We start from the raw sequence: 26103 nt of genomic DNA, 5'->3' as shown, positions 1-26103 counted from the left end.
CTTTTCTCTAGTCTGTGATTATAATCCTCTCAATGCGTATTTTCTTTTTTTTCTTGGCCGCACCCTGCAGCATGTGTAAGTTCTCAGGCCAGGGATAGCGTCACAACAGCAACCCAAGCCACTGCAGTGACAATGCCAGATCCTTCACCTGCTGCATCACAGAACTCCTCAATGTGTATTCTTCTTTGTGAATTATCTGTACTTATTCTTTTGATTATTGCCCTGATAAAATTATCAGTTCCTCATGTGATTAAATTTTTAATTGTCACATTTTTTTAATAGTGTAAGAGGGCTCAGGCAAACTTTTCTTTCTTTCTTTTTTTTGGGGGGGCTGACCCATGGCACACTGAAGTTCCCAGGCTAGGGGTCAAATTGGAACTGCAACTGCCAGGCTACTCCACAGCCACAGCAACGCCGGATCCTTAACCCACTGAGGAAGTCCAGGGATCGAACCTGCATCCTCAAAAAACACAATGTTGCGTTCTTAACCCGTTGAGCCGTAATGGGAACTTCAAGCAAACTTATTTTCAGGGCATTAAAAAAAAAAAAATGAAAAAATCCAAACACATTTCTGAATGATAAATAGGTATCCATGGGACAAACAGTAATGATCATGATTTATTAAATAACTAGTTATTCGATCGAGAAACTAAATATGTAATAAGTAAACCCTGTCTAAAATCTAGTCCCTTTAAGTTACATAATGTGTGAAGCAAGCAAATTTATTATCACAGATCTGCCATCAGAATGTGATATAAAGGCACAAGAGAAAAAATCCAAAAGAATTGATATAAAAAAAAACACAATTATGGGAGTTTCCGTCATAGTGCAGCAGAAATGAATCTGACTAGCATTCATGAGGACCAGGTTCGATCCCTGGCATTGCTCAGGGGGTGAAGGATCTGGCATTGACACAAGCTGTGGTGTAGGTCCCAGACATGGCTCGGATCTGGCATTGCTGCGGCTGTGGCATAGGCCAGCAACTACACCTCCGATTTGACCCCTAGCCTGGGAACTTCCATATGCCATGGGTGCAGCCCTAAAAAGACGAAACAAAACAAAACAAAACAAAAAAACCCCAAAAATTATGGCAAGTTCCCTGGTGGCCGGGGTTCCATTCTTCGTCTGGGAACTTCTGCACGCCACAGACACAGTCCCCCCCACAGCCCTGCCCAAAAAACAAAAACAAATCAAAACCCACAATTACAGAAATGTGATTTCTATAAAACACATGAGGAAAAAACTCACTGATGTGTTAATTAAACCATATGAAGCATATGATCAGAATAAGTTAGAAGCCAATTTTTCTTCCTCTTTTTTTTTTTTTTTGGCTGCACCCATAGTATACAGAAGTCCAAGCCAGGGATTAAATCAGAGCCACAGCAGTGACATTGCTTAAGGACTAGGCCACCAGGAAACTCCAGTAGGGTTCTTTTTAAATTTCAACTATATAACACATTTTTTGGAGTTCCCGTTGTGGTTCAGTGGAAATGAATCTGACTAGTATCCATGAGGATGCAGGTTCAAGCCCTGGCCTCACTGAGTGGGTTAAGGATCCGGCATTGCCGTGAGCTATAGTGTAGGTCATAGACATGACTTGGATCTGGCATGGCTGTGGCTGTGGCGCAGGCCAATGTCTACAGCTCCAGTTCGACCTCTAGCCTGGGAACCTCCATATACCATGGGTGCAGCCCTAAAAAAGGCAAAAAAATAAAAAACAAAAAACAAAAACACAAAAAAACCTACATAACAAATTCTGAAATTATTACCTGAAAATATTTGATATTTTAATTATTTAGATTTATATTATTACCTGGACACTATTTTCCTGTGTTTGGTGAAGCGGTTTTACATGAGGCAATGAAGGCTGAGTTCCTAATTTCCTATCCAAAAATACTTCTTTGCTACAAGCATAACACCATACTCGAAGAGTAGTAAGGTTCACAGTTAGATAATGTTTTGTCTCCTGTTATATAAATTCATGGGAAAGGGAGAAGAGGAAATAAAATTTGTTACAGTTGAAAATATTTCAAAAGATCATAGAAGATAAACTGTTGATCTTTGATGAATAATAATATACTCAAGAGAAGATTTAAACTAGAGCACACAAAAAAAATTTAAACTGCTAAAGCATAACGAATTGTAACAATATCTAAGTCTACTCCAGAAGTTATTCTATTGTCATTTTCACCACTATTCATTATAAAGATAAATATGAGTTATTATAAGACTCTGCTCTGCAGTTAGCAAGTAATTATAATACAAGAAAATAACTGACAATATCAGAGTAACTATTCTAAGAGATCAGAATGGCAAAAGAATGGAAATGACGTGAATCAAAGTATAAACAGCTCAAGCAAAAATGAACATATGATCTTGGATATATGACACTCCAGCCTTTTTGCCAAGTGAAGTTCTGCAAGAGGATAATGCCCTACAGAAAATGATTTGAGTAACTATTTTCTCAATTCTCCCAAGAATAGCACCACCATTCTACATGCCCCAAAGAGAAGTAAATTAACTATGAACAATGATGCTTAATAGCCTTGGTGTAGTCAGACTTGATTCTCTTGATGAACCCTGGTTGAGAGACAGCTGATGCTGTCAAGAACTGTCAATATGAAAAAAATTCTTCCTCAAGAAATTCATAGTCTATAATGGGAGTTCTAGCTAAAACTGTAAAAGAGGCATGCCAGAATTACAGAGGAGCAACAGATAACCAGGGTGAAGTAGAAAGGGGACTCCAATTACAAGGATGTACAGGAAAAGGTCATAGGAATAGAGCCTTGAAGTCAGCCAGGCACTGTCATAAGCCTAGGTATCCACTCTTCAACTTCCATATCCTCCTAATATTCAGGCTATTACCTCCACATATCTTGGGGTACACTTCTTAAATCACTACTCTCTTAATTACAACCTCATTCTAATATTGCTTTTCTAAGGAATTCCTCTCCCCACCCCTTTATAAGCTAAGGTTTAATTCATCATTTTTTTTTTAAAGGGACAAAACTTTAATTTACAACTTGAATTAACCATGTTGTATTTGCTTTCCTTCCCTTTCCTTCATGCTCTCACAAAAAAAATGTCTTGCACGAAATTTTTCTATATACATACCTGAGAATGAATGGTGCTGTGATCTACTTGTGATTCACCACAGCCAACATATGAACATCTATTCTATAATGATTACATAAAAAAGGAAAATAAGTACTTTATAATATGTATATTTACAACAATAGTATTACAATTGTATTTACAATACAGTTTTGATCACATGTTTTAATTTAATGACTAAATGACTTCCAAAGTCAATTTATTTTAACCAAGAGTATTAGGCACAAAAGAATATAACCAGAATATTTCCAAGCTAAAAGATATGTCACCGCTAATAAAAATCAAGTGTAAAATATTCTGGTCATTCACTAAACTGCAAAAGCACCACAGGGTAAAACCCATAGTCTGAGGTCTAATTTTTATAATCAATAATGATCTTTTTGAAGTAGGTTCATTTATGAAATCCTTTAAGTGTATAAAAAAACTTCTAGTTATCCTTATTCGAATATGAAGTTATATAATATCAAACTTAGAGAAGAAACATACACATACCTCCAGACATGCCCAGAGGTTTGGTCCTCTGACTTTACAATCCTGACAACAACCCTATGAAATGAAAATCACACAGAAAACATTACCATTATATTAACCCAGCCAAACACATATGTTCACGAAGATAATACATAAAAAACTGAGATTCATAAACATAGAATATTGCAGTAATTTATAAAAAACACATTTAGGAGAAAAATGATTATGATTTTTTAAAGGCAGGAAAAAAGCCCTCTATCTTACATGAGATTTTTGTATTAAATCTTCTTTTGTTATTTCACCAACTGAATCCAAATGTGGACAATGACTTCGAAAAGCTGACATTTTGTTAGAAATGTTTTCCTGTTTCTCAAGGCTTTCCAAATGAGGTAATACCTATAAGAAAATGGCCAGAAAAGTTAATTTTTAAAGTGCTAGTATTTTTTAAAATTATTAAAATAAAAGATAAAATAAGGGGCATCCATATGAACAAATTTGCCCTACAAAAGAGTCTACTCTCAAATATACCTAGGTTACTTTCAAAACGGAAGTTAATTTCAATGCAGAAAATTTCTCTACTAAGTAATCATTTTACTAAAATTGATAGCTGTAAGTCAATTTAAGTTTGTTTCTCCATTACTTTTGCCAATTTTCCCCCTTCCTTCCATTTCTCTTTTTAGAGGTAAATAAAAGGGAAAAAGTAAGGTTATTCAACTTAAGCATTTTTAATCTCTTATTTTTCTTTTAAAAAGATTAATTCTTAGGCTAGAATAGGAATTGAAAGGAAAAAAATTCAAATGGAAACCTTCATTCTCACACTTAGCAGCAGCCCCTACTGATGGTATAAATGAAATGGTTTGGTATCCTAGCAATAAACTAGGATAGTCACTTTATATCAGAGGTTCTCAACTACGGCACCCCTGACACTTTAGGCCAGATAATCCTCTGTCGTGGAGTGTTGTCTTGTACAATGTAGGATATTTAGCAACATTCCTTCTACTCACTAGATGCCAAAATACCCTCACTACCACTCTGAGCTTTGATAACCAATGTCACTAAGTAGTATAAGATTATGTTCTCTAGGGGACCAAGTCCCAGGTTGAGAACCATATATCATGTGATCCTTTCAACAACCGTGAGATAGGCACCAATATTATTTTCATCTATATAAGTCTAAGAGGGGAAAACCTCGCTGAGACCACATTATTAATATCTGGCAAACCTGGAATAAATCCACCTATTTATCTCATGCGTAAGAGTCAAGGACTCTAAAGTCAAACAGACCTGAGGATACCAGTAAGTGCAGAATGTTAAACCTAACTTACCAGGTATTTTAAGGATTAAATGTGGTAGTACATGCGTGTAGCACATAATACTGCACATAACACAAAATTTTATTAGGCATTTTGTGCCATCCTTTATACAGTTTTTTTTATATAACCAATAGAGTTTCACACCTCCCTCTACTATGAGACAACCAGTTTTAAGACTGAGGTAGTTCCCTAAGCATTTATAATTTTCCTAATATTTTTCAGGAGTTTCCTTGACTCCATTAAAGTAAACAGAAGGTGGAGTTCCTGTCGTGGTGCAGTGGAAACGAATCCAACTAGGAACTATGAGGTGGCGGGTTTGATCCCTGGCCTCGCTCAGTGGGTTAAGGATCCGGCGTTGCTGTGAGATGTGGTGTAAGTCACGGACATGGCTCGGATCCTGCACTGCTATGGCTGTGGTATAGGCCGGCAGCTGTAGCTCCGATTTGACCCTTAGCCTGGGAATCTCCATATGCCTGGGTATGGCCCTGAAAAGACGAAAAGCCAAAAAGCCAAAAAAAAAGTAAACAGAAGGCAAAGTATCTTGCAATCCCAATACACTGAACTTCTTCTAAAACATCACAGTGTACTACAACATTATAAAATTTTACCTATCTCCACTGCAAGCCTTATGAACCACAGAACTAATATATAGCATTCAAGGCATAGATTGTCTTACAAATGGTTTAAGTGAGTGGCTTCCAAGTAAAAGTCTCAAGTCCAATTCAGTAAGAATTTCCAGGTCTTCTCTGGCCTGCACATTCTTACTTATTTATTTACTTTTAGCCACACCCATCGTGTGTAGAAGTTCCCAGGACAGGGATCAAACCTACATCACACCAGTGACCTGAGCCACTGCAGTGACAATGCCAGATTGCATCACAAGGGAACTTGAGGACTGCACATTCTTATTAATAGGGCATTTCATGCCCTTCATTCATCTTTAGGGTTTGAGAACATCATTTGGGAAAAAAAATTAAGGAAGTTTCCAGAAAAAAAAAGTTATAAATATGCTGAAATATTAACACAATAGTAAGCACATTAAACAAAAGGGTTCTATAACATCAAATCAAACAGTTAAGTCCAATAATTACTGCAATGTACAAAATACAAGAAGAATCACACTGGGATATTTAATACTGAATAAGTTTTTATCTCTAAATATTAAAATACTATATAATATTAAGTATGCCATGTCCTGACTTTCAGAGCATGAAGTTAAACTTAAAAAAATTGCGAAAGAGGAGTTCCTGTCACGGCTCAGCAGAAACGAATCCAACTAGGAACTATGAAGGTTCGATCCCTGGCCTTAGCCTCAGTAGGTTAAGGATCCGGCATTGCCATGAGCTGTGGTACAGGTTGCAGACATGGCTTGGATCTGGCATTGCTGTGGCTGTGCCATAGGTCGGCAGCTGTAGCTCCAATTAGACCCCTAGTCTGGGAACCTCCATATGCCACAGGTGTGGCCCTAAAAAAAAAAAAAAAAAAAATTGTTAAATGGAACTACAACAAATAATCCAAAAATGTATATGGAACCCTAAAAGATCCAGAATTGCCAAAGCAATCCCGAGGAAAAAAGACAAAGCAGGAGGCATTACTCTCCCAGACTTCAGACAATATTACAAAGCAACAGTAATTAAGACAGTGTGGTACTGGCACAAAAACAGACATGCAGATCAATGGAACAGAATAGAGAGCCCAAAAATAAACCCAGACACCAATGTTCAATTAATCTTCAACAAAGGAGGCCAGAATATAAAATGAGAAAAAAAATCTCTTCAGCAAGCAGTTTTGGGGAAACTGGACAGCTGCACGTAAAGCAATGAAACTAAAACACACTCTCATACTATGCACAAAAAGAAACTCAAAATGGCTTAAAAACTTAAGAATAAGACATGACACCATAAAACTCCTAGAAGATTACATAGGCAAAACAGAGTCTGACATGAATTATACAAATGTTTGTAAACAAATGTTTGAATTAATTTGTATAATTCATGACTGAATGACTATTTAGGTCAGTCTCCCAGGGCAATAGAAATAAAAACAAAAACAAGCAAATGGGACTTAACCAAACATACAAGCTTTTTGCACAGCAAAGGAAATCATAAAAAAGAAAAGATGACCTACAGAATGGGAGAAAATAGTTGCAAATGATGCAACTGACAAGGGCTTAATCTCCAAAATGTACAAACACACAAAACTGAACAACAAGTCACGTCCAGGCCCAGACGTGACTTGGATCCCGCGTTGCTGTGGCTCTGGCCGGTGGCTACAGCTCCGATTTGACCCCTAGCCTGGGAACCTCCATATGCCACAGGAGCGGCCCAAGAAATAGCAAAAAAAATAATAATAAAAAATAAATAAATAAATAAAATGTGGCAAATGAACCATCCATACAACAGAAACAGACTCATAGACATAAATAGAACTGAGGTTGCCAACGGTGGGGGTAGGTGGGGGGAGAGGGATGGAAGTGTAATTGGGGTTAGCAGTGCAAACTATTATATTTAGAATGGATAAGCAATGAGGTCCTGTTGTACAACAGAGGGAACTATATCCAGGCTCTTGGGATAGACCATGATGGGAGATAATTTAAGAAAGAGAATGTATATATATGTATATCTGAGTCACTTTGCTGTACAGCAGCAAATGGCACATCACTGTAAATCAATTATAATCTTCTAAAAGGTTAAAAAATTTGTTAATATTTTCCATTTTAAATTTACGTATGGGGGAAGGTTTCCTACCCACTTCTCACTTCTTTTTGTGGTTAGATATCTCTTCCCTCTTCCTTCTTATCCAATTACTTCCACTTCCAGCCATAATGGAGTAATAGAGAGACCAGGTATACCCTCTCACCTTAAATAACTAACGAACAAGACAAAAATATATAAAATAATGGTTTTCAGTAGCCAGACAACAGGGAGTGCAAGACAGATTCATAAGAAGATAAAAACTACATGAGTGCCCCAATTTACTGCCTGGAGAGAATTTCTAGGCCACAGTACAGATAGAAGAAAACCCAGAGAGATTTTGGTGGTCTCTTTGAGTTGAAGAGACAGAATTGAAAATTCAGGAGGCCAAAGTTGCAAGAATTTACAGGGCAGTGTAACAGAAGAACTGAACAGAGAGCAAGTGAACTCCAGAGATTTGTAAAGGGCTTACCATTAAGTTTTCTGAGTACTGATGAGTATGTTAATATGATTAAACTACCCTAAGCAGGTGTAAGAACTCCTGGAAAGGAGCCGGTATAACAATTCTCAAAACCAATACAGACCCGTTTTTGTTTCCACCAGTCAGCATTAAATGATTTCATAATACAAAGAGAATAAAAGAGAGTACTCAGGAGGGTACTGCCTCAGTATTGAGGAAAAAAAATGATCCCTAGACTACTTTAGTTCTGCTTTCAAAAAGCTCAAAAGCAAGCATTACAGGATCAAACTGTTCCCAAGGAATTTAACTGTGTCCAGAACAAAGAAGAACATTTAAAGGAATGACAAAAACCAGCACCTGACAAGGCAAGAATCAAAATGTCTAGCATCCAATCAAAAATTATAACACATACAAAAGAAAATCTGACCCACAGTGGGGAGCAAAAAAGAGGCCCAGAATAACACAGACAATAGAATATAGGTTATATACGTTAAGAAGGGAGATGAAAGACAGAAAAAAGACCCAAATCAAGTTTCTAGATGTTAAAAAAAAATATGTATGAGGTGGAAAATTCAATGGATGAGATAAAAGTAGGTAAGACAATGAAAAACAGTAATGAACTTAAAGACACAGCAAAATAAATTATCCAAACTGAAATAGAAATTGAGAAAATTAAATACGAGCATCACTTAGCTAGGTGGAAAAGTCTAAATGTGATGAAAGCTGAAAACCTCTAAATTGAAGCAACACAACCTTGAGGCACAAGATAAACATAAGAACAAATTATACCATGGCATAGCAAGAACAAGTTGCTGAAAACCAGTAATACAAAGGAAATCTTAAAAGCAACCCCCAAAGACCCATAATGTATACTAAATACAATGTAAGCCAGAAGGCACAGGAGCAACATCTTTATGGTTTACTGAAGGAACACTGTCAACCTAGAATTCCTTACCTAGGAAAACATCTTGCAAAAACAAAGGCAGGAGTTCTCATCATGGCTCAGAGGTAACGAACCCGACGAGGATCCATGAAGATGAAAGGATCCAGGATTGCCAGGAGCTGTGGTATAGGGCTGGCTCAGATCCAGTGTGGCTGTGGCTGTGGCTGGCAGCTATAGCTCCGATTCAACCCCTAGCCTGGGAACTTCCATATGCAACTACCATACGGAAGACAAAAAAAAAAAAAAAAAAAAGACAAAAAAACCCCCAAATTCTTTAAACCTACACAAGCTGAAAGAATTTATCACCAACATACCTGTACTGTACAACTTGCATGTATGCTTCATTATTTTTCCATATTCATATAGATCATACACAAATACAGATAAAGAGACATACATGGTCATCTTTGTCAACACTTTACAAGCCATCCCTTTAGGTCAAATATTTCATGGATACACATGAAGTGCATCTACACATGGATGCATACACTGCATAAATTATTCAATCGATTCTTCTAATAATAGACACTTTGTTTTCGTATTCTGCAATTAAAAAATCCATGTAGGGAGTTCTGTTGTGGCGTAGAGGATTAAGAACCCAAGAGAGTGTCCCTGCAGATACAGGTGCAATCCCTGGCCTCGCTCAGTGGGTTAGGGATCCAATGTTGCCACAAACTGTGGCATAAGTCGTAGATGCAGGTTGGATCCTGCACTGCTGTGGCTGTTGACAGAGGCCTGCAGCTGCAGCTCCAATATGACCCCTAACCCAGGAATTTACATCTGCCGCAGGTATAGCCTTAAAAACAAACAAACGAAACAAACAAAACCCAAGTTCCTGTTGTGGCTCAGTGGTTCAAGAACCCACCTAGTATCCATAAGGATGCAGGTCTGGTTACTGGCCTCACTCAGTGGGTTGAGGATCCAGCGTGGCCAAATCTGGCACTGCTCTGAATGTGGCCTAAACTAGCAGCTGCAGCTGATTTGACCCCTAGTCCAGGAACTTCCGTATGCCTCAAATTCAGCTCTAAAAAGAAAGAAAGAAAAAAAAAAACACATATAATGGATGGGCCATTGTATTCATATTTGTATTATATAGGCCAGTTTATAAACAGATTTTGCAGGATTACTTTCCAAAAATGCTATAAGAACTCACATTTCCACTCATAAGGAAATACCATTTCTTTCACAGTAACACCATTTTCTCTTCTAGCAATAGTTTTTTTTTTTCACTTTTGTCATTTGATGGGCATATTGTTATATTTCACTAGTATTTTATTTTGTTTTATTATTATTATTATTATTATTATTGTCTTTTTGCCATTTCTTGGGCCACTCCAGTGGCATATGGAGGTTCCCAGGCTAGGGGTCGAATCAGAGCTGTCTGTAGCTGCCAGCCTACGCCAGAGCCACAGCAACACAGGATCCGAGCTGTGTCTGCAGCCTACACCACAGCTCATGGCAACGCCGGATCCTTAACCCACTGAGCAAGGGCAGGGATCGAACCCGCAACCTCATTATTCCTAGTCGGATTCGTTAACCACCGCACCACGATGAGAACTCCAATATATTTCACTAGTATTTTAATTTGCATTGCCTTGATGCACCTGGCTAGTTCAGTCAGTAGAGCATGAGATTAATTTGCATTACCTTGACAACCTGTGAAATTGAGTGTCTTTTCATGAATTTTATAGCCTTCTAGATTTGCCATTTTATTAAATTCTAAAGACACCACTGAAAAACTGTTAGAATAATTCAGTAAAGTTGCAGGATACAAAATTAACATATAAGAAATAGAAATTTGTTGCTATATACTAACAAAAAATGATCAGAAAAAGAAATTAAGGGAGTTCCGTCATGGCACAGCGGAAAAGAATCCAACTAGGAACCATGAGGTTGCGGGTTTGATCCTGGCCTCACATAGTGGGATAAGGATCCAGTGTTGCCATGAGCTGTGTAGGTTACAGATGCGGCTCAGATCTGGCGCTGCAATGGCTGTGATGTAGGTGGGCAGGTGTAGCTCCGATTCTACCCCTAGCCTGGGAACGTCCATATACGGCTGGTGCAGCCCTAAAATGACAAAAAAAAAAAAAAAAAAAAAAAGAAAGAAATTAAGAAAACAATCCTATTTACAACAGCATCAAAAAGTAACTAGGAACGGAGTTCCCACTGTGGCTCAGCGGTTAACTAATGTGACTAGGAACCATGAGATCATGGGTTCGATCCTTGGCTTGCTCAGTGGGTTAAGGATCTGGCGTTGCCATGGGCTGTGGTGTAGGTCACAGACACAGCTCGGATCCCGCGTTGCTGTGGCTCTGGCATAGGCTGGCGGCTACAGCTCCGATCAGACCCCTAGCCTGGGAACCTCCATATGCCACAGGAGCAGCCCTAGAAAAGGCAAAAAGACAAAAAGACAAAAAAAAAAAAAACTAACTAGGAATGAAGGAGGAAAAAGAACTGTATTCAAAAACTATAAGAAAATGATGAAAAAAACTGGAGGTGACACAAATAAATGGAAAGATATATTGTGCTCACAGACTAAAAGACTTAATATTGTTAAAAGGACTTAATGTTGCTAAAAGATACCCAAGGGAATCTACAAATCCAAAGCAATCCCTGTCAAAATACCAAAGGCATTTTTCACAAAACTAAAAGAAGTAATTCTAAAATGTATATGGAAACGACAAGACTCCAAACAGCCAAAATAATCTTGAGAAAGAACAAAGCTGCAAGTATCATGCTCCCTGATTTCAAAGTATATTACAAAGCTACAGTAATCAAACAGCATTATACTGGCATAAAAACAGACACATAGCTCAATGGAACAGAACAGAGAAGTCAAAAATAAAGCTATACTTACATGTACAGTCAGTTAAAATGTCAAAGGAGGCAAAAATATACAATGAAGAAATGACAGCCTCTTCAATAAAGGGTGCTGGAAAAACTAGACAGCCACATGCAAAAGAGTCTAACTGGATTACTTTTTCACACCATATACAAAAATAAACTCAAAATAGATTAAAGACTTAAATGTAAGACCTAAAACTATAAAATTCCTAGAAGAAAACATAGGCCTTACACTCTTTGACTTTCTTAGCAATATTTTTTTGAATAAGTCTCCTCAGGCAATGGAAATAAACAAGTGGGACTACGTCACACTAAAGTTTTGTTTGCTTTGTCTTTTTAGGGCTGCACCTGCAACACATGGAAGGTCCCAGGCTAGGGGTCGAATCAGAGCTGTAGCTGCTGGCCTACACCACAGCCACAGCAACACCAGATCCTTAACCCACTGAGTGAGTTCAAGGATCGAAACTACATCCTCATGGACACTAGTCAGGTTCGTTACCACTGCACCACGACAGGAACTCCCCCAAAAGTTTTTGTACAGCAAAGGAAACTATCAACAAAATGAAAACTCAACCTACCAAACAAGAGAATATATTTGCAAACAATATATTTGATAAGGGGTCAATATCCAAAATATACAAAGAACTCCTACAACCCAACATCAAAAAAAACCAGTCTGATTAAAAAATAGGCTTTTAAAATTTTTTTTAGTTTTTTCAGTTTTTATTTTATAGTTTAGTTTTTTAGTTTCTAGTTTCTAGTTGATTCACAATGTTGTGTCCATTTCTGCTGTACAAAGTGACCCAGTCATACATATCTATACATTCTTTTTCTCATATTATCTTCCATCATGTTCTGTCACAACTACCACATGTTCTAACACAAAGACTGGATATAGTTCCCTGTTCCATAGAGTAGGATTTCATTGCTTATTCATTCTAAATGTAAGTTTGCATCTACTGATCCCAAACTCCTAGTCATTCCACTCTATTCCCCTCACCAGGCAACCACAAGTCTGTTCTCCATGTCTGTGAAAAACAGGCATTTTAAATAGACATTTTCCAAAAAAGACTTAACAGATATCCAACAGACACATGAAAGGATGCTCAACACCAGTGATCATCAGGCAAATGCAAATCAAAACCACAACAGGATATTACAACTGGTCAGAATGGCTATTTTCAAAAAGCCACAAAGTGTTGGCAAGGATGTGGAGAAAAGAGAGGCCTTATGTACCATTGGTGAGGCTGTACAGCCACTACGGAAAAAAGTATGGAAGTTTCTCAAAAAAATAAAAACTATCAGGATTTCCTTAGTGGCTCAGGCAGTTAAATATCTGGCATTGTCACTACTGTAGCTCTAGTTACTGCTGTGGTGGGGGTTCATTCCCTGGCCTGGGAACTTCCACACGCCACAGGTACAGCCAAAAATAAAAAAAGCTATCATATAATCCAGCAATTCCACTCTGAATTTTAATGAAGAAAATTAAAACACTAATTCAAAAATATATATGTACCACTATTTTTTCTTTTTTTTTTGGTCTTTTCTAGGGCTGCACCCACGGCACATGGAGGTTTCCAAGCTAGGGGTCTAATCGGAGCTGCTGCTGCCAGCCTAAGCCAGAGCCACAGCAACTCAGGATCCGAGCTGCATCTGCGACCTACACAACAGCTCCTGGAATGCCAGATCCTTAACCCACTGAACAAGGCCAGGGATCGAAACTGCAACCTCATGGTTCCTAGTTAGATTCATTAACCACTGAGCCATGACGGGAACTCCAAGTGCACCACTATATTAATGCAGTATTATTTACAAAAGCCAAATCAGGAAAGCAACCTAAGCGTCCATCAAGAGATAAACAGATGAAGATGTGATGTATATAAACAATGGAATATTACTCAGTCATTTAAAAAAAACAATGAAATCTTGCCATTTGCAATAGTATGGATGGACCTAGAGGGTATTACGCTAAATGAAATAAGTCAGAATGAGAAGGACAAATATTGTATGATTTTACTTATATGTGAATCTAAAAAACAAAACAGAAACAGACTCAGAGACACAGAGAACAGGTGGTTGCCAGAGAGGAAAGGGGGGAATGACAAGAAAAAAGTAACTGTGTGAGGTAATGAATGTTGATTAGCTTATTGTAGTGATTACTTCACAGTATACTTTTATATGAAACTGACATTGTATGCCTTAAATAATACAATTTTTGTCAATTATGCCTCGATAAAGTTCAAAATAGATTTTAAAAAATATGACCGTACATGTGAGCATTGTTTCTGAGCTCTGTTATTCCATTAGTCTACATGCCTTGGTGTCAATATTATTATTAACTTTCTTATCATATACTTCTAGCTCTAATTTTTATATAATCAAACACAACTCTTCATTTCATAACAGCTCCTAAGTTTCTAATCTTAAGGTTTCCTCCATCCTAGTTTACAGATCTAAAGCTGCAGAATAACTTTAATTTTTTTTCTAATAAGGCGCTACTCTACCTGGAGTTTAAGACTGGAATCCATTTTTTTAAATTGAAGTATAGTTGATTTACAGTGTTATGTTACTTTCAGGTGTACATACACGTATATACTCTTTAAGATTCTTTTCTCTCATAGGTAATTACAAAATGTTAAGTGTAGTTCCTTGTGCTATACAGTAGGTCTTTGCAGGTTGTCTATTTTATATATAGTGTGAAGAATTCAATTGTATTTTCTTCCAGATGGGCAAGCATTTGCACTAGCCCCATTTATTATATAATATACTAATTTCCCACTGAACTGTAATACCATCTTCACAATTAAAGACTCTTCAAAAGAGGAGTTCCCGTTGTGGCTCAGTGGTTAACAAATCCGACTAGGAACCATGAGGTTGCGGGTTCGATCCCCTGGCCTTGCTCAGTGGGTTAAGGATCTGGCGTTGCTGTGAGCTGTGGTGTGGGCTGCAGACGCGGCTCGATCCCAAGTTGCTGTGGCTCTGGCGTAGACCGTTGGCTATAGCTCCAATTTGACCCCTAGCCTGGGAACGAACCTCCATATGCCACGGGAGCGGCCCAAGAAATGGCAAAAAGACTCTTTAATAGAGGGTAAAGATTTGTCTTTTTAGGGCCGTTACTTAATTTTACTGTTTTAATTTTTTTTTTCTTTTTTGGCTGCCCTGTGGCATATAGATTTCCCAGGCCAGAAAGCAGAACTAAGCCACAGCTGTGACACACACCATAGCTGCAGCAATGCCAGATCCTTAACCCACTGTGCTGGGCCAGGGATCAAACCCATGTCACCACAGAAACAACAACAGATATTAACCCACTGTGCCACAGCGGGAACTCAAAAGCAATCATGAATATAAAGGTGACTGTAAGCATCCAAGTCACGATCCTTAAATTAATGGTTTTGCCATTGGGATATTTGTAGAATTTCCTTCTATTCTTAATTTACTTCCATTTTAAAAATTAGAAATGGCCTTTTTAAAAATTACAGTATAGGAGTTCCTATCATGGCTCAGTGGAAACAAATCAGACTAGCAACCATGAGGACACAGGTTCGATCCCTGACTTCACTCAGTGGGTTAAGGATCCGGCACTGCTGTGGCTGTGGCGAAGGCCGGTGGCTATAGCTCCGATTGGACCCCTAGCCTGGGAACTTCCATATGTTGAGGGTGCAGCACTAAAAAGACAAATAAATAAATAAATAAATAAATAAATATTGAAGTATAGTTGACTTACAATATACATTAGTTAGACAATGTCTTTAGGAGTTCCCTCTGTGGCTCAGTGGTTACAAACCTGACTAGTATCCATGAGGGTGCAGGTTCAATCCCTGGCCTCACTCAGTGGGTTGACAATCCAGCATTGCCGAGAGCTGTGTGGTGTAGATCACAGATATGGCTCAGATCCTGCATTGCTGTGGCTGTGTAATAAGCAGGAAGTTGTAGCTCCCATTCAACCCCTAGCTTGGGAACTTGCATATTCTGTACCTATGGCCCTAAAAAAAAAAAAAAAGGAAGAAGAAAATGCCTTTTTAGCAGCTACTGACGACTTACCATAGTCTTGTTTCATTGTTGATATTATATTAACAGATTTGATACTAATGATGTTGTAATATACTCTATTGGGTCAAAATTATGCTATCTTCAATAGCCTTGAGTCAATTTTACTAATTTCTATTTATATATTACTTTATCTAAATGTATATTTACAAATTATCCATTTATCTTGATTTTCAACTTTGGCATCATGGCATAACATGTAATATTCTCCAGAAGGTTTGCATAAGATTCCATTAAGTTTTCTTGTATTTGGGTATCTATGATTTTTTTCCTTTCTCATTCCTAAGAGTGCATATTTTTACTCTTTTTTAAAAATTTCTTTTTCTTCTATACGAGGTTAATCTAAGTCATTGGTCCTTCAAAGAACCAGCTTTGGGATTTATACTGTCCACTGTTTTTGTTTTTGTTTCTGACTCCATTAATTAGTGTTTTAGCTTTAATCCCCAGGTCCTATTTGGTTTTATTTTCTTAATCCCTAAATATGGGTGCTGAATTATCTTAGTTTTATTTACTAATGCAGGATGATATCTTCTCTAGGATACCAATATAGTAAAAATTAAGAACATTCATGACAGCACATTTTATCTGGATATAAACATCCAGTGTAAAAGCCTTGAAGGTTATGTACTCGAAATACTGCCTCAGAGAGAAGAGGAAAGGGGGACTAAGAAAAAAAACTAAAATAAGTTTTCTGTTCTGCTATTAACTTTCTGGTATTTAACCAACTTAATGAGAATTATTCCATGCAAACAAAAGCTAACAATTTGTATCAAGGCTTTTCACTATTAAATACAACACTACCGAAATAGAAGACCCTTAACGTTCTTTCTAGTTTCCTAGCTTTACTCAGTTAATTTACTATGGTAACAAAATCATTCTTTCATTCCTTCTTTTGATAAAAATTTATTGACAATAGGAGATTCAGATATAGCAGGGTAAGACAGCAGTGGTCCTTGGCTACTTTGATTACCTCTCAAAAGTGTACACCAAAAGAAAGGAGGCATGCGTGCTTTCATTCTGGTCTGAAAATGTGTTCAGGGGAGAAAGATACTAGACATTAGAAAAGACAGGCACATGAAAGCAGTAAAAATAATAACAGCTATATATGAAAACACTACTTGTTCAAATGTAGATCCCACAAAACTCTGAGACTCCTATAGAAGCTTATGGCTCACAGGTTGGAAATTACCAGGTAGCTCAAAAAATTTCAAACTTTGCATGGAAATTGAGCAATTTGACCTCAATTTGTCTTTACCTTTGCCATCTTTTATCAGGCAACTTTTCTCTCCAACTACCCTGTCTGGACTATCTTTTCGGGGTTTTTTTGGTTTGCTTTTTTGGTTTTTGGTTTTTTTGCTTTTTTAGGGCCGCACTCGCGGCATATGGAAGTTCCCACCCAGGCTTGGGGTCAAATCGGAGCTACAGCTATTGGCCTACACCACAGCCACAGCAACGCCAGATCCGAGCCACATCTGCAACCTATATGGCAGTTAACAGCAATGCAGGGATCGAACCGGCATCCTCGTGGATACTAGTTGGATTCATTTCCACTGTGTCACAACAGGAACTCATGTCTGGACTATTTGAAATTTCCTCAGCCATAATGATGATAATAACAACTTAAAAAACCTTCCAGATTGAAATTATTGCATTCATGCTGTATGATGTACAATTTTTTTGGGGGGGGGCAGCACTCAATTACCCTTCTGTAAATTCAGAACTGCTTCTGACGATATTACTTTTAAGGGGATGGGAGGCTATCTTAGCAGGACAATCTCCAAGTTTCAGGTCCCAAATTCTGACCCTGGACTTCCCGTGTGGCTCACAACATAACTACTCGGCGTTGCTTCTACAGCGGCTGTGGCTCAACCCAAATTCTGACCCTGTCATCCCAATAACAATAGCATATATTCAAATTTTAATACTGGAAAAGCATAGGGACCCATGTTATTAATATTTGTTATGTATCAGGACATAGTTGGTAACCTATACTTTTAAATATTGAAAAACTGTGTATTCCATTATCTAGTGTATTCTAAAAAGTAAAGCTATTTATAAAGAATCAGAGTCATGTGACTGGAAAAATATTTATGTCAGGAGAACTGGTGGCTAATTTATTAGCTATATAGAAGATTAACATGAATCCAGGAGTTCCCGTCGTGGCTTAGTGGTTAACAAATCCGACTAGGAACCATGAAGTTGCGGGTTCGATCCCTGGCCTCGCTCAGTGGGTTAAGGATCCGGCATTGCCGTGAGCCGTGGTGTAGGCTGCAGACTCGGCTTGGATCCCGCGTTGCTGTGGCTCTGGCGTAGGCCGGTGGCTATAGCTCTGATTAGATCTCTAGCCTGAGAACCTCCATATGCCAACGGTGCAGCCCTAGGAAAGACAAAAAAAAAAAATATATATATATATATCCAGAAGAAGGTCTATACTAATAGGTAGCAGAACTGCTCAATATTTTTAGCAAAAATCTAGATAAAGACACAGAAGGCAGGCTAATGAAATCTAATTATAAAATTATAAAAACAGATTGTGTGGGTTTTTGGGCATACCCATGGCACATATAAGTTCCTGGGCCAGGGATCTAACCTGAGCCATAGCAGCAACCCAAGCTACTCCACCAACAACATCGTATCCTAAAACCACAGCACAGCAAGAGAACTCCATAAAATTATAAAAATAAGTTTTTGGGGTTTTTTTGGTCTTTTTAGGGTTGCACTGTGGCACATGGAAGTTCCCAGGCTAGGGGTCAAATGGAGCTGCAGGCCTACACCACAGCCACAGCAATGTCAAATTCAAGCTGTGTCTGCAACCTATACTACAGTTCACGGCAAGCTGGATCCTTAACCCACCGAGCAAGGCCAGGGATCGAACCTGCACTCCTGTGGATATTAGTCAGATTCTTACCCTCTGAGACACAATGGGAACTCCCTAAAAATAATTTCTCAAAGAAAAAAAGCTTCTTTAGAAGGATGAGCTAAAATTAACAAAGATAGATCTAAGATTCTATATTGGGATTCAAAGAGTCTTTATGCTTAAAGAGCAAAAAAAGGGTCTCAGGTATTTAGATTCCAGATGCTAGAAGATGCATGAAGCAACAGTGCAATTCTTATTTATCACAGAACAACAGCTTTCAATTAAAGAGTATTTACTCACTGTACTCTTAGACTAAGCAGACTAAGACTGTACTCATAAGACTAATATCTCAAATATTTTATTTCTGAAGAATACTAAAACCTACAGAAAAAGAATTCCTTCCATAGACATTTTTTAAAATTCTGAAAACTGTACCTTATGATAAAGACAAAAAAGTATGGCTAAGCGTAAAGTTCTGGGAGCAAGGCTACCTAGGTTCAAATCCAAGCTCCACTGTGTCCTAGGTTTGTGATTAGGGATGAGTTACCTCTCTGTGCCTCAGTCCCTCAGCAGTAAAAGTGAGATAATTACAAAAATCTACCTCTTGGGAGTTGGGAGGATGGGGGATGTTACATAACACATGTGTCAATACATATAAAGTATTTAGAACAGACTGACAGTAAGTACTCATAAAAAAATGTTAACTATCAGGAGGAAAAATTGAAAGTATGGATGTTTAGACTGCAGAAGGCAAAAAAGTTAAGAGGACCTGATACATGTGTCCCAATTATTTGGATATTATGACCAAAAAAGTGAGATTCTTTTTTATGTAATTCGAGGAAAGTTAGAAATAGCAACTCCAATCAATGGTGAAGATTTTCAACAATTAAATCTATACAAAAATGGAAGATGAAACTTTGGGAAGAGGGATGTTCCCCGTCATTGCTACAAACACAGGCTACAAGACCAACTGTCAGGTGCCTCAAAGCATTCTGCCCCCAAAAGTCTAAGATTCTCTGACTATAGAAAAATTGATTTGTCTGTCAGTAGTTTCAAGCTATGCCACTGGTTCATTACTGCAACTAATATGACTAGTCCAACTGTTTTTTTTTTTTTTTTTTTTGCTTTTTAGGGCTGCACCTACAACATATGGAAGTTCCCAGGTAGGAGTCAAATCGGAGCTACAGCTGCTGGCCTAGACCACTGCCAAAGCAACGCTGGATCCGAGCCATGTCTGTGACCTATAGCACAACTCATGTCAATGCCAGATCCTTAACCCACTGAGTGAGGCAAGGGATCCAACCCATGTCCTCATGGACACTAGACAGATTTGTTACCACTGAGCCACGATGGGAACTTCCAACTGCACTATTTTAAATCTTAGGTTTCAAAAAAATTTTTTTTTGGCCACACTTGTGAATGTGGAAAATCCTCAGCCAGGGATCGAACCTGTGCCATAACAACAACCTGAGCCGCTGCAATGACAATGCCAGATCCTTAACCCATTGCACCACAAGGGAACTCCTCAAAATTATTTTAATTGCAAAAATACATTATTATAAGCTCATAGCTAATTAGATCATAATTACCATAGAATAAAATTGCTACCCAACATAGGCAAGCCAGAAAAACTGACAAATGGAAGTATCAATGAAAAGAATGTAATAAGAAGCAGAAAAGTTTATTTTTTTCTAAAGCAAAACATACTAAGTGTTCATGGAAACTTTTAAACTATAAAATCTGCTCATGACAACTATAAAGAACTATGTTTCTTGTCCTTTAAACAAATATTCTGGCAAAGACAAAGTCCTTGAAAGCTTCACACAGATTTCACAGTCCTATAACTCTTCCCCTAACCATTTTTAATTTTCATTCAAACCATAACACAGAAAAATAAATTTAGTACTAATCTTCTAATTTCCCTCTTCCTAAAAACATCTGTCCTTTTGATCCTTAACAATCTAATTAATGAGAGCCTTATTAGGTCTATTAAGAGAACTACATAAGCTCCTGATTTCTCTACCTGTGATCCATCTAATCAGATTCTACTCTTAACATCGCCACAATAAATCATCCAAAAGCACAGCTGAATCTGGAAACCTCATTCTAAATAAAATCCTTTAATATTTGTAAAGATTAATCAGCATTTCTTATAAAGAAAAAAAAAAAAATCTGTCCCAGAGTTCCCAGGTGGCTCAGTGAGTTAAGAATCTGGTGTTGTCACTACTCTGGCCCTGGCTACTGCTGTGGCATGGGTTCAGTCCCTGGCCTGGGAACCTCTGTATGCTGTGGGCACAGCCAAAAAAAAAAAAAAAAAAAAATCCGTCCAGTAATGGCAAAGTATAGTCAACTGCAGCCTCATCTAGATGAAATAATTGTGACAAACACTAGGGGAAAGGGGAAGAAAAGGGGAGAGAGGAGGAAAGAGAGGAAGAGAAAAAGAGAACAAGAATGAATGAATATAATAGAGTTCCAATAAAGTGCAAACAGCTGATGGTAATTTTCACCCCAAGTCACTTCTGAGCAAGATGGGGGTAATTAAATTAAACAGAACATCAACATTATCAGGCAGTCATTAAAACTACTTAAGCAGAACATGTAAGATCATGGAAAAACAAATGCAACCACCATAATCAAATGAGAACTACTCTAACAAATTTTGTCCATTTTTTTCCTTCGCCAGAATATTGTCGATAATAAAAAAATGAAAATTTATTCTCTAAATAATGCTGCTACTAAAAAATCTGAAATTCCTCCTTCAGGATTTTATAAATAGTCAAAAACTGTAGGAAATGGTCTTATTTGATGTCACATTCAATCCCCTATTTTTATCATATTGCCTTTCTGCAGGATGGTGCTAGACCAGGGGAATTTAGAGACTAACTTAACAAAAACACAATCAAGCATGGGCCAGACACTATTTATCTAGTGGGGCTGGCAGGACAGTTCAAACTCCACCCTACTTTCCCTTTTGAATGACTGGTCATCTACTATCTACCTCATCAACACTTTTCAACACCTTATAATTTCTTTATTCTCCTGAAACAACCAATTTGACCTGTTTACCCTCCTCAACCACAAGTAATTATCTAACACTCAAACCTTAGTGCCATTTCTTTTTCTTTTTTACAGCCACAACTGCAGCATACGGAAGTTCCCAGGCTAGGGGCTGAATGGAGCTGCAGCTGCCGGCCTACACTACAGCCATGGCAACAACAGATCCAACCTGCATCTTCGACCTACACAGCAGCTTGCAGAAACGCTGGATCCTCAGCCTACTGAGTGAGGCCAGATCAAACCTGCATTCTCACAGACTCTGGGTCAGGTTCTTAACTCACTGAGCCACTATGAGAACTCCCCCTCGGGGCTTTAAGTCTCTCCTCACTTTCTGCACTCAAGCAGTTAGCAAATTCTATTGTTTCCTTCTTTTCCCCATCACTCTCTACTCGAATTCCTTCTAAGTCTCCACCTAAACTGAGGCTTTTATTTCACCCCTGGATTATTTAATGAGCATGCCTATTAACAGATACAGTTGACATCTGGCTCCCTATTCTTCAGCTCACCTTGCAGCTGGTACAGATAGTATCCTGACAACTCCCCACCTCCACCACTTCTCTGCTTCTAAGTTCTCCAGCCTATCAGGTGCTTGCCCAATCCTAGCTTAGGTAACAGAAAGTGCTTAAGGCATTTCAAGGACAATCTCAATCAGTGAGGACTTGGAGTAGGTGGAAAAACTCCCCAGCTCCCCTTCATTTGGTAGGACAATTCTGAGGCAAATTGTCCTACAAAAATCTCCACAGGTTTATGCCCCCAGTTGCCCATCAATTGGCTTTTTTCTCTTTCCTGACTCTTTACCCACTCCCTCACTTGTGCTTCCTGGCATTTCACCTGCACCCATGTTATCTCAGGGTCTCCTTACAACACAGCACTTCACAGCAGGTTAGGAATCTGGCACTGTTACTACAGTGGCTTAGTTGCTGCTGTGCTGCAGGTTCAATCCCTCACCGCCCAGGAACTTCACATGTCACATGTCGTGGGGCCAGCCGAAAAAAAAAAGATAGCACTTCAGAGGGCCACGGGGCCATAAAAGTGATGCTACTGAGATCTTGTTTAACCTAAAGCTGCCCTTGGTCTCAATCTTCTCCCCATTACAGTTCATTCTGCATTCATGTGGATCACATACCTTTTCTTTCTTTCTTTCTTTTTTTTGGGGGGGACGTGTCTTTTTAGGGTCACACCCAAGGCATGAGGAAGTTTCCAGGCTAGGGGATGAACCAGAGCTGTAGCTGCCAGTCTACACCACAGCAACGCCAGATCCTTAACCCACTGAACGAGGGCAGGGATAACACCCAAGTCCTCATGGATACTAGTCGGGTTCATTACTGCTGAGCTGCAACACGAACTCCTCACATACCTTTTCTGACTTCATCTTCAATGAAGTCTTTCATCATTTGTCTTTTTCATCTCCTATTACTAACATATAAATCATAATTGTTCTACCTACCCTGTCTCAAATATAATTTGGACTTTTCCAGGAAGGCAATAATCTATTCATTTTACAAATGTCCTCCGATATTCACTGAAAACGTTGCAAAGCTCATTCGTCTCAAATATCATCTCTACCAAGATTCGATCACGTCTCTCATACCTAAATTCCCGATTAAAATAGTCATAAGACACTTTACTGTAGTTGTGTAAAAAACTACCCTACTTGACTACAAACCTGACTCTAAATTCTTTAAGGAAATAAACCATGTTTCATTCTTTTCTTTTCCAAAGAGCTTTTTTTTCCCTCTGGTAGACTTATAGATATTGAAGTCCTTAGCCTTCTAAAGTAACTTTTGAAAGGAACATTTATTTTGATATACGCATGTTTCTTAAGTATTAGTTCTCTTGATATATACTATATTGTACAAAATTTGTGCTCCTTTTTATGGACAAATCAATTGTACTCATCTCAGAGTTTTTGGAACTATCCTATTTGCCAAAATGCTTCTGAAGTCACATGTAGACTTTTTTTAGAAAGTTTTTAAAAATATGTATATATAAAAGCTGTTACTTATTCTTTTATTTTTAGAAATGACTACATTTCATGTTTCTCACCAAAAAATCTTTCACATTTATGTACTTCATTTTCCTTGCAGAGTCCACAGCCTGCCACGTGTTATAGTTCACAGTGCTCCAATATCAATTCCAATTTATATCAAAGATTGTTCAGCAAGATTACTTCCGGCTTCAAGGAAATTCTGATCCATACACAACCTCGAAATGCTTCCGTCATGAGAAAAGACTTTTCTTGGCATTCCTAACTCAAGAGGATTGGCATAAGGCTCAAAGAAGACTGTACATGTGAAAGGTCATTAGAATTCTAATGGCAATACATAAACCTAAGACATCTCCTTAACTCTGAATTTCAAATAAAGATTAGAATAATTATTTACTACAATCCAATGCTATTAAAACTGCACTGTTATTTGCTTACTGGCAGGTTATAAATAGCCAGAAAAGACAAAAAAATTGAAAAGGAGCAATAAACCAAATCAAAAATAAGAAGTAATCTTAAGTAGACTATTCCTCTTGTATACAGCAGGAGGTCAGATATTTTACTCCTGGAATATTTTTTGTACTGTCCTTTTTTCTTTCAACCCTGTCAAAGTAAATAACAGAAAGCCTGGCATAATGTAACAATTACTACCACTTTTTCTTAAAATTAGCATTGTCTTTCAATAAGATTCCTATTTTTTCCCCTGTTTATATTAATAGCATGAAGTCGCTAATAATATTTGCATTAGGTTCAAATCAAATAATCTATTATCCGCATTAGTCAGAGCTTTCCAGATGATATAACTGCCTCAACCAGAAACGGAACTAAAATAGCCTCATCAGTTTTTGAAACAGGCTTTCCTTAAAAGAAAAATAATCTGATTAAACTAAAAAATTCTACAATTCTACATAAAATTCTTCTGTTGAGCAAGAAGTCGAAATGCTTGTGGTTAAAAATTCAGCGTCAGTTTAGAGCCTATGCTCCTGCCAGTCTTTTTCCCCTCTGGCCCAATTTTCCCGGCCTAATACCAATTATATGAGAAAGCAAACCCTAAAAATACGTGAGTGCAGCGAAACACCTAGAATCATCCAACAGTTCCACCTGCAACCTGTAAGTATTCAAATGAAGAGCGTTTTGTAGTAGGTAAATATGTAAGAATAAAGGTCTGGGAAAACACACACCGTGGAAACTGACTCAAACAAAAGCTGCAGATGGCCAGACAGCAAGGGGTAGCCTCTGAAAAGTCAAGATCAAATATTCGTCGGAGAAAAATTCCAGGGACGACAATACCCAGGTCTTCCCGCTGACAACAACGAATAACGGGGCCCCTGGGGCTGTACGCATGGGTCCGATCATGCCAACTGCGCCGCAAAGCGAAACCAGAATCCAGTAGCCAGCGCGCTGCGGGGTTTCAATCTTCTGCGTTCGCCGTGAGGGACTGGCAAGATGTAATGGGGAGACCAAGGAAAGGAGCGGAGCCTCTCGCAGGGACTTGCCTCACCCCTCCTGCCTCCGCTTCCTGGGGGAGCACACCCTGCGGACCCCGCCTCAAATCTACCCCCGACTCATGTCCTCCGCCGACCCCCCTCGGGGTGGGCACCAATCATCCTTGCAGCGCAGAGCACTGGAAGGGCCTAGGCCTTCTACCCGCCCGCGCACCCACCACCCCCACCCCAGACCAAGAAAAAGACGCCGCTACAGCAGTCACAGCGTCGCCGCGCGGGAGTGAGAACACAGACCAGCGCCCGGCCGCAGACGATGCGCCCTTCGGCCCCGCGCCCCTCCCAGCAGCGTCGCGCTCACCTCCACGGCCTTCCCCAAGGGACCCGCCAGCGCGGCCAACGATGGCCTGCGGCCGCTCCTCCACCAACTCTTCTTTTACTCCCCTGCCTGGGAGAGGGGCGGTGTCGCATATACAGCGCCGGAAAACGTTCCGCAGCTCAGCCCACGGGGTCCCCGCCTCCCGCACCGGCCACTTCCCGCAGCAGCCGCGGCTCCTTCCGGTGTCTCCGCGGCCGCCGCAGGCGCCTCGGGCGTCGCGGGAGAGCGGGGCGGGGCTGCTGGGAGAGGCCGCCCCGCCTCCGGGGCGTGGTCACGGCGCCGAGTCCAGGTGCGGGGACCCAGGCTGCTCTCACCAATGGGGCTTCCAAAGTAGCTAGGAGCACAGGAACCGTGTAGAGTAGTTGTAGATTTGGGGCACCTTTCGTTTTTACACGTGTTCTCCCCCTCTTCTAGACCACATTACGACCTTGCATTACAGAAGTTGCATTACGGCTGCCCGATGAATGACCTCAGGTTTCTGAGCTTACACAAA

At 39.1% G+C, this 26103-nt stretch overlaps 1 protein-coding gene across 3 annotated transcripts in view; it reads right to left on the bottom strand.

Annotated features, from left to right (window-relative positions):
• The window catches only part of USP33 (ubiquitin specific peptidase 33), a 65371-nt gene extending 39549 nt beyond the window's left edge, over positions 1-25822 (bottom strand). For 2 of the 3 annotated variants that reach the window (XM_021096451.1, XM_021096452.1), the window contains exons 1-6: positions 25593-25788; positions 23849-24050; positions 3850-3981; positions 3607-3660; positions 3115-3177; positions 1814-1966 (exon numbers count right to left, since the gene is read on the bottom strand). In XM_021096451.1, coding sequence (XP_020952110.1) covers positions 1814-1966; positions 3115-3177; positions 3607-3660; positions 3850-3981; positions 23849-23878 — 432 coding nt within the window. In that variant the 5' untranslated portion in view covers positions 23879-24050; positions 25593-25788. Of the gene's footprint in view, positions 1-1813; positions 1967-3114; positions 3178-3606; positions 3661-3849; positions 3982-23848; positions 24051-25592 lie in introns of all 3 variants that reach the window. The other variant, XR_002345137.1, reaches the window with a different exon arrangement.

Source organism: Sus scrofa, chromosome 6 (genome assembly GCF_000003025.6).
Source record: "Sus scrofa isolate TJ Tabasco breed Duroc chromosome 6, Sscrofa11.1, whole genome shotgun sequence".
NCBI lineage: Eukaryota > Metazoa > Chordata > Mammalia > Artiodactyla > Suidae > Sus > Sus scrofa.
The sequence above is the reverse complement of the archived record's forward strand: the minus strand, read 5'-3'. Positions and strand labels throughout refer to the sequence as shown.